The following is a 13,606-nucleotide window of genomic DNA, read 5'->3' as shown; positions in this document are numbered from 1 at the left end:
CTTCTCGTGGGAACAACAATGATAACACCAAACATAGTTGTAGTAAGTGCGGTTCAAAACAACAGAACGCGCAGGGCTCCCGACAATGGGTCGGCCAACAATTGTGACCAATCTAGAGCTGAGGGAGCCAATGAAAGTGGATTCCATGCGATGAATCGGCGGGATCTCGCAACCTTTAGGTGGACGGAGCGACTGAATCATGACTTGCTAGAGTGCTACGATGCGAGTGTGGCCCCTGAACGGGGTTACATGGCACGGCTGCATGCTCTGTGGTGCGAAAAACAACCGAAGCTATCGCACTTATCGCAGCAACGTCTGCGAAACCATGCTGAACTACTCCGTAAAAGGGGCTATGTAAGCGGAACGCCTACTCTACCACAGCTAGAACAAGCCGGCAACAGCGAAAGAGAGGCGACACTAAGACTAACCGCGGGCAGGCATCCAATAGATGAAGAGCGATGCTTTACGACCCGGAGAAACATCAATACCAAGGTTCCTCTCAAGCCTAAAGATCTGGCTGAAATGGATGACGAGCTTTGTGGACATGTTTCCGGAGAATCCGACCTCTGGGCTATCAATTATTGTGTGTATAATGCAGCGAGAGCTTTGGCCGATGCGAACCGTAAAACAAAACCAACGGCTGATCATAAGACCAAAAGACGAATGCATCAACTTGCCATAGAGATAGGCTGGGCAAGACAGTACGCGTCCCGCATTCAGTGTGTGATTTACTACATCACATCTGGCAGGAATTTTACCGCCAAGGTTCGAAAGTTCGCGTGCGAACTCTGGGCCCGTTATCACACACTTAACAAGTCAACGCTGCTGACCATCAGGCAGCATATTGTTGAGAGAATACGGATACTATCTGATGCTAAGAGAAATCTAGAGCGAAGGGAGAGGTGGGTCAGAGAAAATCAACAGTTTCTCTCTGACCCATCTCGACTCTTCCAAGACCCTCCAGTTACTGTCGAACACCCACCCAAACCAGAGGAGGTCGAAGTATTTTGGAGAAAGTCTACGAAGTTCAGCATAGACTGGACGAAGACTCAGAAAATATAAAGAGCTTCAAGGAGTTATGTGTTGCCCTCATAACACCTGATAAAGTATGCCCACCCATCACTACCGAGGAGGTGAAAAAAGTGTTAAGAGGGATGAAGAATTATTCCGCACCGGGACCAGATTGTATCAAAACCTTCTGGTGGAAGAAGTTTTCTTCAACCCATCAGCATTTGGCCCGTATTTTCACCTCATATTTGAAGTCGGAAGAGCCGATTTCGTAGTGTTTGGTGGAAGGGAGCACAATACTCCTGCCGAAAATAGGCAACTTAGCTGACCCCAAGAATTACAGGCTAATAACTTGTCTGTACACGCTTTATAAGATATTCACAGCTATCCTAAATGATAGAATTGTTCGGGCAATTTAACCTGTGTGGCAAGAAATGTATGAACAACGAGGCTCAACGAAAGGCGTAGCCGGATGTCGGGGGAACCTGCTCATCGATAGATGTGTCTGCAAAGATGCAGCATTCTACCAACGTGACCTATCGATGGCCCGGATTGATTATCGGAAAGCTTTCGATTCAACATCCCATAGACTTATCATCTGTCTTTTGGAAATCTTAAAGGTTCCTCTGCAAATAGTTGGGTGCATAGAGAGATTGATCCCGCTTTGAAAAACTAGATTTACTATCTCATCTGGAAAAAATTGTGTGACAACTAACAAGGTCTCCTTTCAGAAAGGCGTCTTTCAGGGCGACACCATGAGCCCACTCCTCTTTTGCCTTATATTATTGCCACTATCTCTAGCACTTCGCCATTCCGACGGGTACTTGTGCGGCAAACCTGCAGATCGAAAGTACAAGGTCACTCATGTATTTTACATAGACGATCTTAAGATCTATGTTAAAAACAGAGAGCAACTGCATCTAGCAGTTGCACCAGGTTGCACCAGTTGGTGCAACTGCACCAGGCAGGCAGGCAGATGTGTGACAGTACCCTCAGTTGAGGGATCTCTTCGACTTGTTATTAACTCACGAGTCACAGTCACAAGTTTGGCAACTTCGCGTGGGGGCACGCATGTTATTCGAAATTCGCGTAAAACTAGAGCATACGGAATGGTGCGACGGTGCCATATTTTCAATTCGCTAACGTCAGTCATACATTTATGGTATAAATAATTTTTTTTTCTATTCTTATAGGGTCTGAATGATACTTTTCGAAGTAGATATGGATTTCGAAGAACATTCTATATATGTTAGTACGTCTTCTCATAAGACCACATGTTATTTTTAATCATACATTTTTCGATTATGAAGCTCTGAAAGGTTCCAAAATTGTAACCAGAGCTTCAGCCACTTGAAAAAGTGGACGTACAAAAGGACGTTGCAATAGAACGTATAAAAGGACGTACAAAACGATGTATCAAAGGCCGTCGTAAAGTGCGTAACATATTAAGTACAAAAGGACGTACTAAAAGACCTCTCGAATTGGGATACAAATGGACGTACTTTAGTACGTTATTTGGTACGTATTTTTGTACGCTCTTTTGTTCGTCGTTTCTGACATCATTTTTTACTTTAAGAAGAGAGCCTACAGGTTACTATTGTTTTAGTTGAAGGCATTAAAAATATTAATAATGAACACATCTTGTTTAATAGACAAATACCATAACGGCATAGTTGTGTGTCGCTAAATAAAACACCAGAATCGATATAGGTTTAAAATAATGTATATTTTGGAATAAAAAAATCAAATCAGTTATACACACAATTAAGAAATTTATATGATACTATAGAGCCAACGAGCTCACTGTAGAACACAAATATACATAAGAATAAGAAACTTAAAATATTCCATAAAAACATGCGGATATTTCAGAATATTGCATTTTATATACTAAAAATATCTCAAAAATATTAACAATACACAAACAGTATTAAATAGACAATTTTGAATTTCGAATAAAAAATTGGTACGAAACAGGAGTAGGTCTGACGCACCTAATAAGGTTTTAATTGTAGTAGTCTTGAAGGAAAATGAGGTAATTGAATGTTGAGTTTAGGACCGGGTTACATCCCCCTTAAAAGTTAAAACGTGATAAAAACTTAAATGAATTTTGAAAACTTCCTTTTTCAAATTTATCATGTTCTTTGAAAAGTGTGTCTATTGACTACTTTTAAGGGCAAAAATAACCGAAACCTACATCACCGACATTTTTTTGGATAGTTTTGCTTTCACATGAAATGAAATATCGAGCTTTAACTTTAGAAAATGAAATAAAATTCCCTGAGGAACGTTTTTCTGGTCTTAAGTTTTTATAAATGCAAAAATGTATGTTTTTGAAACAATCTTTGTTTTTAATTATTATAAGTTAGGATATATGAATATAACGTGAAAATTATTTCATTTTCATACACACAAATAAAGACCCAAACAATTACATACTTTTCTGCAAAATTTTGTTTTCTCATTTTTGTATTTTTCATTATCATTTTTTCTGTACATTTTATTTGCTGATAAATTATAAAGACATATGTTTCGTTAAATGCGACTATTTTAACGCCTCTTATCTTACCTTTCAGTAAATTGTAATTTTCAGAAGTTAATTCGGTTCGAAGAGAATTAGGAGACATATTTTCATTTTTATTTTCTCGTTTTGGCTGCAGACACTTTTCTTTTAAGGCTTCTCTGACCCAAATAACTTCAGCTAATTCTCTTGTAAATTTAGAATCATTTTTTGCTTGCATTGACTCCCAAATATCTATATGTACGTATATATCGTGACCCAGATGCACCTGTAATTTAGAATAATACCTATTTCTGAGTTCACAACAAAGTTTTTATTCCGACAATTTTCAAATTGTATATTTTTCTCCCGCGAAATTTAAGGATATTTGTGAATCTAATCCGAATTTTAGATACATTATAAAAGACTTCAAATTAAAATTTTTAATGCTAGGTTTCTTTTGATTTATAAACTTTTTTTAGCGACCAGCCTTCAGAGGGGATGTGTGTTTAATCGGTCAGTGCAACAATACGGCCAATCTTTAACAATACACTGGGAAATCCTGATTTAATATCGTTTTTTGGTACAGATATATAAATTAATTTTATTCACATTTTGGGGAGGTAATTTCCAAAATAAAATACTTGAAATTAAATAATAAAAGACGATAATAGTTTTATATTTAATTGTTTTAACATTTTGGATAGGACTTTAAGAATGATATTCTGTAGACTCCCTTGTATTAATTCTATTATTTTCTGCTAATTTATTGTTCCCACATTAAGCTGTTATATCAGTATTTAACAAATTTAAAAAAATAAATATGTCAATTAAAAATAAATAAAATATCAAAGTACTGCCACTTGAATAAAACAGATGACACCTGTGCGCACCCACACGGCGTGGTGCGACTAAACACTTCTAACGTAATATTAAAAGTGTGGATATAAAATTTCTTTTATCCAAATAAACAAATATACACAAATATCGTTTCCTTCGACGCAGGTAATAATAATTGTTTAATAGAAATATGACTATAGATCGGAAAAATGTATAATCCCGTGCAGAAATTGCCATATCTCTTCCCGATTATCGATCAGGTCCGGATCGGTCTGACATGATCGGGCCCGGGTAGGGCTAATTTGCGTGGCTCGGAGTCGTGCCAGGCCGGGTTAGCCAGGTTTCCTTTTCCAACGCCACCTAGTAAGTGTTCAAGGAAATTGTGAATGGCGGTGTATTTACTTTTAACAGTTATTTCCGATAGGCACATTGAGTAAATTTTGGTAGAATCCAATTAAACTCTAAATTTGAATCAGTCAATTTTGACTGATTCAAATATTGCGGATTCGACGACTAACAAATCAGTCAAAAATGACTTTTTGAATCAGTCATTTTGACTGATTTTTATAGTAATTTCGATTGATTCTGGCAGTCATTTTGACTGATTTAGAATGTAACTTTGATTGATTTAGTCTGCAATTTTGACTGATTCAGTCTATAATTTTGAATGATTTAGATTATTCAAATCGATCAATTCGATTGATTAAATCATTCATTTATGCCTTATGATAAATATTTAATGAAATGTAGGAATTGAATGAAGAATATTAATGTACAAATAATTTCCGTTTATTTGCATATATTTATACAAACTATTTTTACCCTGTATATTAACCCCCTGTAAAAAAGCACTTTAAAACTAATGATATAATAAGTTACAATATTAAAGTTTATAATTTATTCGATATTAGAGAGTAAAATATTTAAAGTCGTTACTGAATTTTCTGCCTTTGTCTTAGGCACTTTATACAAATATGCTTCTATTAAATTATAAAAAAACTTCAGTGAATTCGCGTAACAAACATTCATGTCATAATGCATTTTAAAAAGTATGTCAAACGCTGCTAGTGGAGATCCATTGTCGGCTATTTCAATTTTGTGGCTGTCGGCAATTAAAACAAATTTATCTCCAGCCTCCGATTGAAAACATAAAATGTAAGGCTGGATGATGTGAATAATTATAAATTTAAACTATATTTTTACTTTTGCATTTTGAAATAAAATTCCTACCTCAACAAATCGTATGACAGCTTTTTTGGGAATCTCAAAGCCTGATGTTCCATTCAAAATAGTTTCCTCAACTCAGGCCTGTGTAAACAAAAAGTAAAAATAAATTTAAAATCATATTTTAAACTATAATTCCGAGTCAATCTATGTAGAGAATGTACAATTATATTAGAATTCTGATTCATCAATAACCTTCGTTAAAACAGATGCCGTAACTGAAGTATTTGCCCTCATATTACCTATCATCCTGACAACTGAACTTCGTAAATCAAAAATAACATTTTCCTCAACATTTTCAGGTGCTTTCAAAATGTCAGTACCCAAACCACCTTTTTTTGTTCTGTTTTCGAATGGCACATGATTTTCTGAACCATTAGTGTTTTCAAAAGCACACCTCTGTTCAACTGGTACATGATGGTTCAAATGTTTACTCAATATATGCCTACGCAAAGTATAAAAATATGCAAAATTACGTTTACACCCTTGCTGTGCACATGTGAAACCTTCTTCACCATGTCCTCTACTCACACTCAAACCGTGGATTGTTTGAAAATGATTCCGCAAATTATTTAAGCCTCCCCTTACAATATTGTTACATTTGAAACAATTTAATTTCCCATGATACAATAATTATTGCGCTTAATTTTACAAATTCGTCTTGGCCCTAATAAAGGAAAAAAGCGAAATTTATTCAAGGCGCATAAGATAGAGAACATTTGTAATTTATATTACATTGGACCATTCAATTTATTATTCGAGAAAGATTTGTTGCAAATTAAACTAATTAAATTACTAGCAGTAACAAATTTCGTTCATCTTATTACTTTCGATGATTTGCCTTTGATTTTATCCAAACTGTGCTCACAAAAACCGTTGTTCTTCAAGAAATCACAAAGATTGTTGACGGCCAGTTCTTCCATACTGCTAAATCCAATCTGCGGACTAGATAAAATTAATATTGCAATGCATATAAAAATGTAAAACATATTTATTTATTACGCACAATTTTCTTTCTAATTCAGTTAGAAATTCTCAAGCAAACTCAGATTGCCATTAGCCTCAAACTATTTCTTTTAGTATGAGTTTAAAAACATTCTCTTATTTTATGACATGATAAATTAATATTTAACGTGAATATACATGTTATAACAAAAAATATTACGCGAAAATAGTCATAATTATTTATCTACTGTTACTTGGAATCAAAGTTGATAAATTGATTTTTAGCTGCACAAAAATCTTCGTTAGTATAAGGTAATAAATTTTAGTCCACATTATTAATAGTTTAAATAATTATTTTACAATTTCATCTTAAAGTACGTAGCAATGCGTGAAGAGGCAAAAAACTTCTTGGACGGACATTGAAGTTATATTTGAAATCCGTAACTCTATAAAATACTGAACTTTCTTCCCGATTATCATGTTTTCCAATTTAATATGAGTGCTATCTGTGAGTCAATCAAGTATTTACAAAAAATGTTACCATTATTTAGCAATTTCCAATACAAAATTTTTATTGAAGTATTTTTTTATATAAGACCTTTATTATAATATTTGTACAAGAAATTTATTAATCGAAGATAACTTGGAAATATCTGGGTTTAAAAATAGTCTACTTTTCGGACATCACCCTTGCATAGATAATTATTATAAAATTTGTATGCTTACAGCAGTTTAAGTTATGGCCTCGAATTTCTCCTTCATATTCATTTTCTTCTGAGGCAGACTCGTGGAAACTGTTACGAGCTTTCATTAAGGCTGCGTGATTTTTAAATTTTTTTCATTTTCATGTAGAGCAGCTTCAGTCGTTGGAAAATTATTTTTTTTTGTAGTTCTTCTAAATAAAGGTTAAGAAAATATTTTAATTATTCAAAATAATTAAAAGAGTGTCAAGCAAAATTTCTTTCACAAATTCACGGTTAATTCCTGAATCTTAATTGTGGGGGTTTCCCAGTTTCCTCTTGTGATATATATGATTCAATTTCACACGTCAGTATAAGTATAACAAAATCTAATGAAATCCGAAAAACTTTCACCTTATACTATAAAAATTATTTAAAATAATAACATGAATAAAAAGAAAAATTTCAATAAAAAACATTCTACATAAAAATTTGCCAGAACGAATAAAAACTTTGATGGTAAAAAAAGGCGAAAAATGTGTGAATGAGCAAGGGTCTTCTGTCCAAAGGCATGTCAAAGCAAGGAAGTTTAAAAACATTTAATTTTTTAACTGCCGAATGGAAAATAGCATTGTCAGAATCTACGAATTTTTCCGCTTCCAATGATATATTACTTGCATAGAAAAGTTGAAAATTTGAAGGAGTTCAATATCAAGAAACTTCAGCTTAATAGTCAATTTGATACTAAATACTTCTCAAATTTTCAACCTTTATAGACAAATTACATGTCCTTGTAATCGTAAAAATACGTAGATTCCAAATATATTACATTCAAATCACTGATTGCAAAATTAATAATTTTTTAATCTCAAAATTGTTTCCCCTTTTTCAACAAAGGACTCCTGAGAAAAAGGATGATCTGCCCAAGCTCGCAGTTACCTAACCAGAAACTAGTTCGTTGGTCAGCCCAGTCAGGGTACCCTGACTTGGTCAAGAGCGTGTTGACCACTGCCCTATTGTGCCCTATATTCACTTGAGGCCCTTAAAGTATACCTATTTTTCTAGATTTGGTCCCTACGGTAGTATCCTACACGGAAAAATTTATCCGTAAAAAAGTCAGTAACTTGTAGCTAGGTCTCGGATACCATATAAAGAAAGTGAAACATTAAATCCTTATTTCTATGAGAAATGTATAGATAAAATTCGAAGTTTGTTACTAAGAGTTAGAATTTCCAACGAGAAGTTACTGAAAATTTTAGACTTAAGGTCATGTGACGAATGGGTCACGTGACCAGATTCCTGCCTTACCGATAACTTTTGTTTCCTAACTAATTTTCACACGAAGTGCCATACAGTGGGAGGAAACGCACTTTTTTCGTTCAAACATGTTCCGAGCCTTCAATTTTGGTCTGATTTTTAATTTTGTTTAAATTAAAGTTCATTCAATTTTAAAGAGCTTGACTCATAGAACACAAATATTTTATTTATTGTTCTATTTATTTGTTACAAACAAATTTCATAAACAAATTAACTCTTATCATCGGTAACTTTTTGTTGTTGTTGCTAAAAGTGCTTCATAATAATGTAGGAAGGACATTTAATTACAAAACTAGTTTAACAGTTGCCAGAACGACTTAAGGTATCCCTTTGAATAATAAATATTTTAAAATATTTGATAAGATATAAGAATTTACATTTTTATAAACAAATTAAATAAACAAATTCAAAATTCTGGTCCTGTCACATAGAAATTTTTTTGTACTGAAAATGTTTTAAGCTATTGGACGAATGACTGCTAGTCACAAAAATATAAGAAAAGTTAACAATAACCACTGTTATTAACAATTATTGTATGCGAAAGGGCAACATTTTTTAATTTCTTCACCTAATTTGTTTATAAAAATTGTTTAAAAAAATTGTTATATTTTATCAAATATTATTTAAAGGAATATTTAGAGTCCTTCTGGCGATTGAAGAAAAAATCATTTGAAAAAACCTCAAATTTTAATATTTTGCCACAAGAATTGTTTATAACAATGGTTACTATAAACTTTTGAATTAGTTTTGTAATTAAATATCATTCATACATTAATATGACGCACTTTTAGCAACAACAACAAATTTTTTACTGATTATAAGACTACTTGTCAATATGCTCATAACAATTTTTTACAACAAATAGATCGAATAATAAACAAATTATTTGTAGTCTATAAGTCACTTAATATTCATTTAAGACAATATAAAGTTTTCCTGAAAATTGTTATGTTCAAAATTTCAGTTTTTCCATACTTTGAGTGGAAAAATTATTTATAAACAAATAGAGTAGACAAAAGTTAGGATCGTCAAGCTCTTTAGGATTTAATTAAATTTTCTTTAATTAAAAATCGGACAAAAATTGAAGGCTCTGGACATTTTTGAAAGAAAACAGTGCATTTCTTCCCACTGCGTGCCACATCGAGTTGTAAATTTCGGAAACAAAATAATAAGCACTAAGAAAGGCGGGCCTGGTCCTAAAATTTGATTATCATGAAAAAGCCAAAAAAGAAATTATTTACAAAAAAAAAACTTTTTCCATAATTATAATAATTTAGGTCCAAACCCACCTTTCTTAGTGATTATTATTTATTGTCACAGATTTGCAACTCGATGTTGTGCTTTGTTTGAAAACAAGTGGGAAAATTAAAAAAGTATCAGCATGGTAGGAATGTGGTCTATAAAGAAGCCAAGAGTGTGTAAACATACGCAGCCATCGAGGCCAAACAATATAGGTTTTATAAAATATTCCTAGATAGCTCGTAAATGCTCTAAGAATCTTTTCCCAATCACTCGGAAAATTTTTGTAATTATTCATGAAAAAAAGTGAAAGGCCGTTTTAAAACTTTTACATCGAGTTCGTAAATTTCTTCTTAAAGATCGCAGATTATTTACGAAATTACATCGATATACGACGAATCTTTCTCACATCCGAGACCTACCTAAACTTTTAAGGCATTTTGCAGAACTTTTATTTTGAAATATTTTACGGAATTTTTATAGACTCCAAATTAAAAAAAATTAATTTCATTAATTTGAAGGGATTTCAAAACGTTTGAAATATTTTAGGACAAAGACTTTTATGAATCTTATATCATGTGAAAGGATTTTACAGGACCTAGAAGGTTTTAAAATATTTTAAAATATTTCACATGATTTGATAAGATTTCCGAAAATTTCAATGATTTTAAGGAATTTTAAAGCTCTCAAGGTATTTCAACAAGTTTCCCAAGATTTCAGGAAATATCGCCAGATTTCATAGAATTTTACGGGATTTGATAACATTTTAGTAAATTTTAAAGAATTTATGCAACGGAAGTGAGGTATTCCATAGAGTTTCTAAGGTTTGAAGAGATTACAAATTTTTTTAATCGACCTTGAATTCTCATGGGGCCATTCACAAAATGCGTATTACACTTTACACCAACTTTTGACCTTTTTCCCCAAGCGGATCACGTATTTAGTGAATAACCCACATTAAGTTACCGTAAATTCTTTTAATTCTATCGAATTCTATACAATGTTTTTGACTCGCTTGAATTCTTATGAATTATCAATGGATTTGTCTCAGTTTTTATTTAAAGGCCTGTGGCACATAGAAAATTATCGATTTTATCACTTTTAGGTTCCTCTGGCTTTTTTCCTAGAATAATAAATATTTTGTCTTAAAAATTTGGGACATGATAGCGAACATGCTAACGGACGTCCCGCATACTTTTTCGGTAGATTCATTAAAAAAAAGATTTTGCTTTTGATGAGTGTATGTGTGTGTATTTTGAGCTTATGCGTGTTACAATTCTCTCTCACAATTATTTTTCAGTGCTACCGTAGCATCAGTTTGAAAGAAACCTACATTATCGAAATGACAGAGAGCTTAAAAATGATCACAACCTCAAAAGAGTGCACTTTAGGGTGGTCCAAAAATGCATGGCCAAATTTTTTTGCTTGCTAGAGGGCAACGACCCCCCCCCCCCATTTTATTCCAAATCGAAAAAAGAAATTCTGTAACTTTTTTTAATTTTATTTTTTTATTTTAACAGGTGCCGGTTTTGGCTTGAAGTTTCCCATGTAAAATGCATGGGGAAAAATCACTTTTTTGAATTTTTAGAATAATTTTTTAGGGTGTAAAAAATGTGAAGGGAAAGTATGGGGGCCTGTAGAGAATTAATCTAAGGAAGAATTTCATCTATCAGACATATAGGTTTGACACCCCTAACATACCCCCACGAGCACCTTAAAACTACCCTTGAAACCAAAAATGTCAATTTTTCATTAAATCGACCTTTTGAACATTGTATTCTCGTATTTGTTTACTTAAAATTATTAATATTGGTCTAGTGGATATATTTACTATCATTGCCCAATTAATTTTCAATTATTTAAACAAATGGAATTTGTTATAAATACTTATTTATACCAAGCTTATAAATACTTACTCCTCAACAACAACACATTGGCGTTCAATAAATAATCAGCTGTGTTGCCATCTCCAAACCACCATACTTTAACTCGTTTGTGTTTGTTAAAGTCTTTTCTGTATTTCGGAAAGAATCCTGGAATTGTGGACACAGGTACAATTGTCTCCATTCCCTTTCCGAATAAAACGTACGCGCACTCAATAATCTCTGCATGATCACTGATTGCAGACATTTTTTTTTAATTGACTACTGAGTTCCCGGAGACGCAAAACCACAAAACAAAACAAATCGATTATCTATCTTCGCGCGTTCTAGCATTTCGCGGGTTATTCATTTCACCACACAGAAATGTTGAGCACACGCTATGCCTGCATGGGAGGAACACGATGCAACATACTGTTGCCATGGTAACACAGTTTTTCAGGTGGTCTTCTTCTTTATATTTACATTGGCATTGTGTCTGCTTCTGAAGCTTTGCACATACGGCCATGATCCGGTAGATTCGTATTTAGAACGTGAAATTCGTAGCTGACGTAAGTTCCTCCCTCCTTCGCGCCATCTAGAACAAAGGTGAAAAGGCTCCCGGCCAGCAGAGCAACAAGTTGGGAAACCCAGCCCATTGCCCCGGGTGGTAGAACAAAATACGAGAAGAAGCGAGGTCGGCTAGGTCTCTCCCTCTAATGGAAGGAGAGAATCCGAAAAGTGAGAAAATACTCTAATAGAGGGGTTAATTAAAGATTGCTTAGAACGGAATGGGGGAGGGAATTTCAGGGCTTTAGATAGAGCTTTATTGTGGTTGGTTTGGAAATTTTGGAATTGGGCGCAATCTCAGAGGACATGGTCTAAGTCTTCTTCGACATTAGAGGAGGCAAACCATGGTTTCTTGCGTTTTTTATAGAAACATTGAGTGTAGTAGACACCTTTCGAATTGCTCATAGCAAGAATTCAGGCATGACAGCTGCCATTCAGATCCTTGGCGGCAAAGTGATAGAAATCAGAGTGAGGGAAGAAAATATTTAGAAGGTTGGCTTTTGTAGCTGCTGATTTAGCAGCCATAGCTACCCGCTCATTATCGGATATTCCCTTGTGGCCAGGGATCCATTCTAGTTTAATAGTAAGATTAAATTTAGCGAAGGTGACAAGACGGTTTCTAATAAGAAAGATCAAGCTAGACTTAATGGTGTTAGGACACGGTGAAGCCACAGTTTGGAAAAAACTTAACGAGTCAGTAAAAATAACCGACTTTGAAAACCTGTTCTGCAGGATGTAGTCCAAGGTGTAAAGAATAGTTATAGCTTCGATAGAAAAATAGAGGTACGACTGGAGGTTTTCCATGAACGAGAAAAGTTTGCTGGCGGGCAGATATATGCCCAATAACCTCACCATTAATTTTGAAATATATATTTTTGCATGCAGTGGAACTGTATATAAAGTGGGCAACGGGATAAAGAACACCTAAATCGCGCAGGTCCTCCATTAAGATCTGTGGGATGGCACTGGGGAAGGCTCCCTTTAAATTAAAAAAGATACCAGCTGTGACCTCCCTACTTGAGAAACCAGAACATACTTCGGTTGCAAGAATGGCCAGATTGTCAGCGCAGGATCTGCCCTTCCTGAAACCGAATTGGGAAGGTGATAAGCTAAAATTGTGTTCTAGATACCAGTTGAATCTATTATGAATCAATTTTTCCATTAGTATGAATAAGCATGATGCTAGAGAAATTGGACGAAATTTGCCCTGAGTTGATTTTGGAATAATGAAAACGAGAAATTTGTTCCAAGAACCCCATTTCATGGGGAAATTTGTCATAGAAAACAGTAGAAGGGCAAATTTCGTCAATTAAAGAATTAAGATGGGCAATCACTTCTCTATCAGCTGAACAAGAGGCGGTGGCTGACTGGGTGAATCTGTTTTTGAAAATTTGTATGTTTTAAAATTAAAGTAATTGGGATAA

The 13,606-nt window shown here is 34.0% G+C and overlaps 1 protein-coding gene across 1 annotated transcript in view; it reads right to left on the bottom strand.

The window, feature by feature from the left end:
• The window catches only part of LOC117181248 (cytochrome b-c1 complex subunit Rieske, mitochondrial), a 30,536-nt gene extending 18,265 nt beyond the window's left edge, over nucleotides 1-12,271 (bottom strand). The window contains exon 1 of the mRNA XM_033373812.1: nucleotides 12,099-12,271. Coding sequence (XP_033229703.1) covers nucleotides 12,099-12,271 — 173 coding nt within the window. The remainder of the gene's footprint in view (nucleotides 1-12,098) is intronic.
• Between the last annotated feature and the right edge of the window lie 1,335 nt (nucleotides 12,272-13,606).

Source organism: Belonocnema kinseyi, chromosome 10, assembly GCF_010883055.1.
Source record: "Belonocnema kinseyi isolate 2016_QV_RU_SX_M_011 chromosome 10, B_treatae_v1, whole genome shotgun sequence".
Taxonomy (NCBI): domain Eukaryota; kingdom Metazoa; phylum Arthropoda; class Insecta; order Hymenoptera; family Cynipidae; genus Belonocnema; species Belonocnema kinseyi.
Note: the sequence above shows the minus strand (reverse complement) of the source record. Positions and strands in the feature narration are given on the sequence as shown.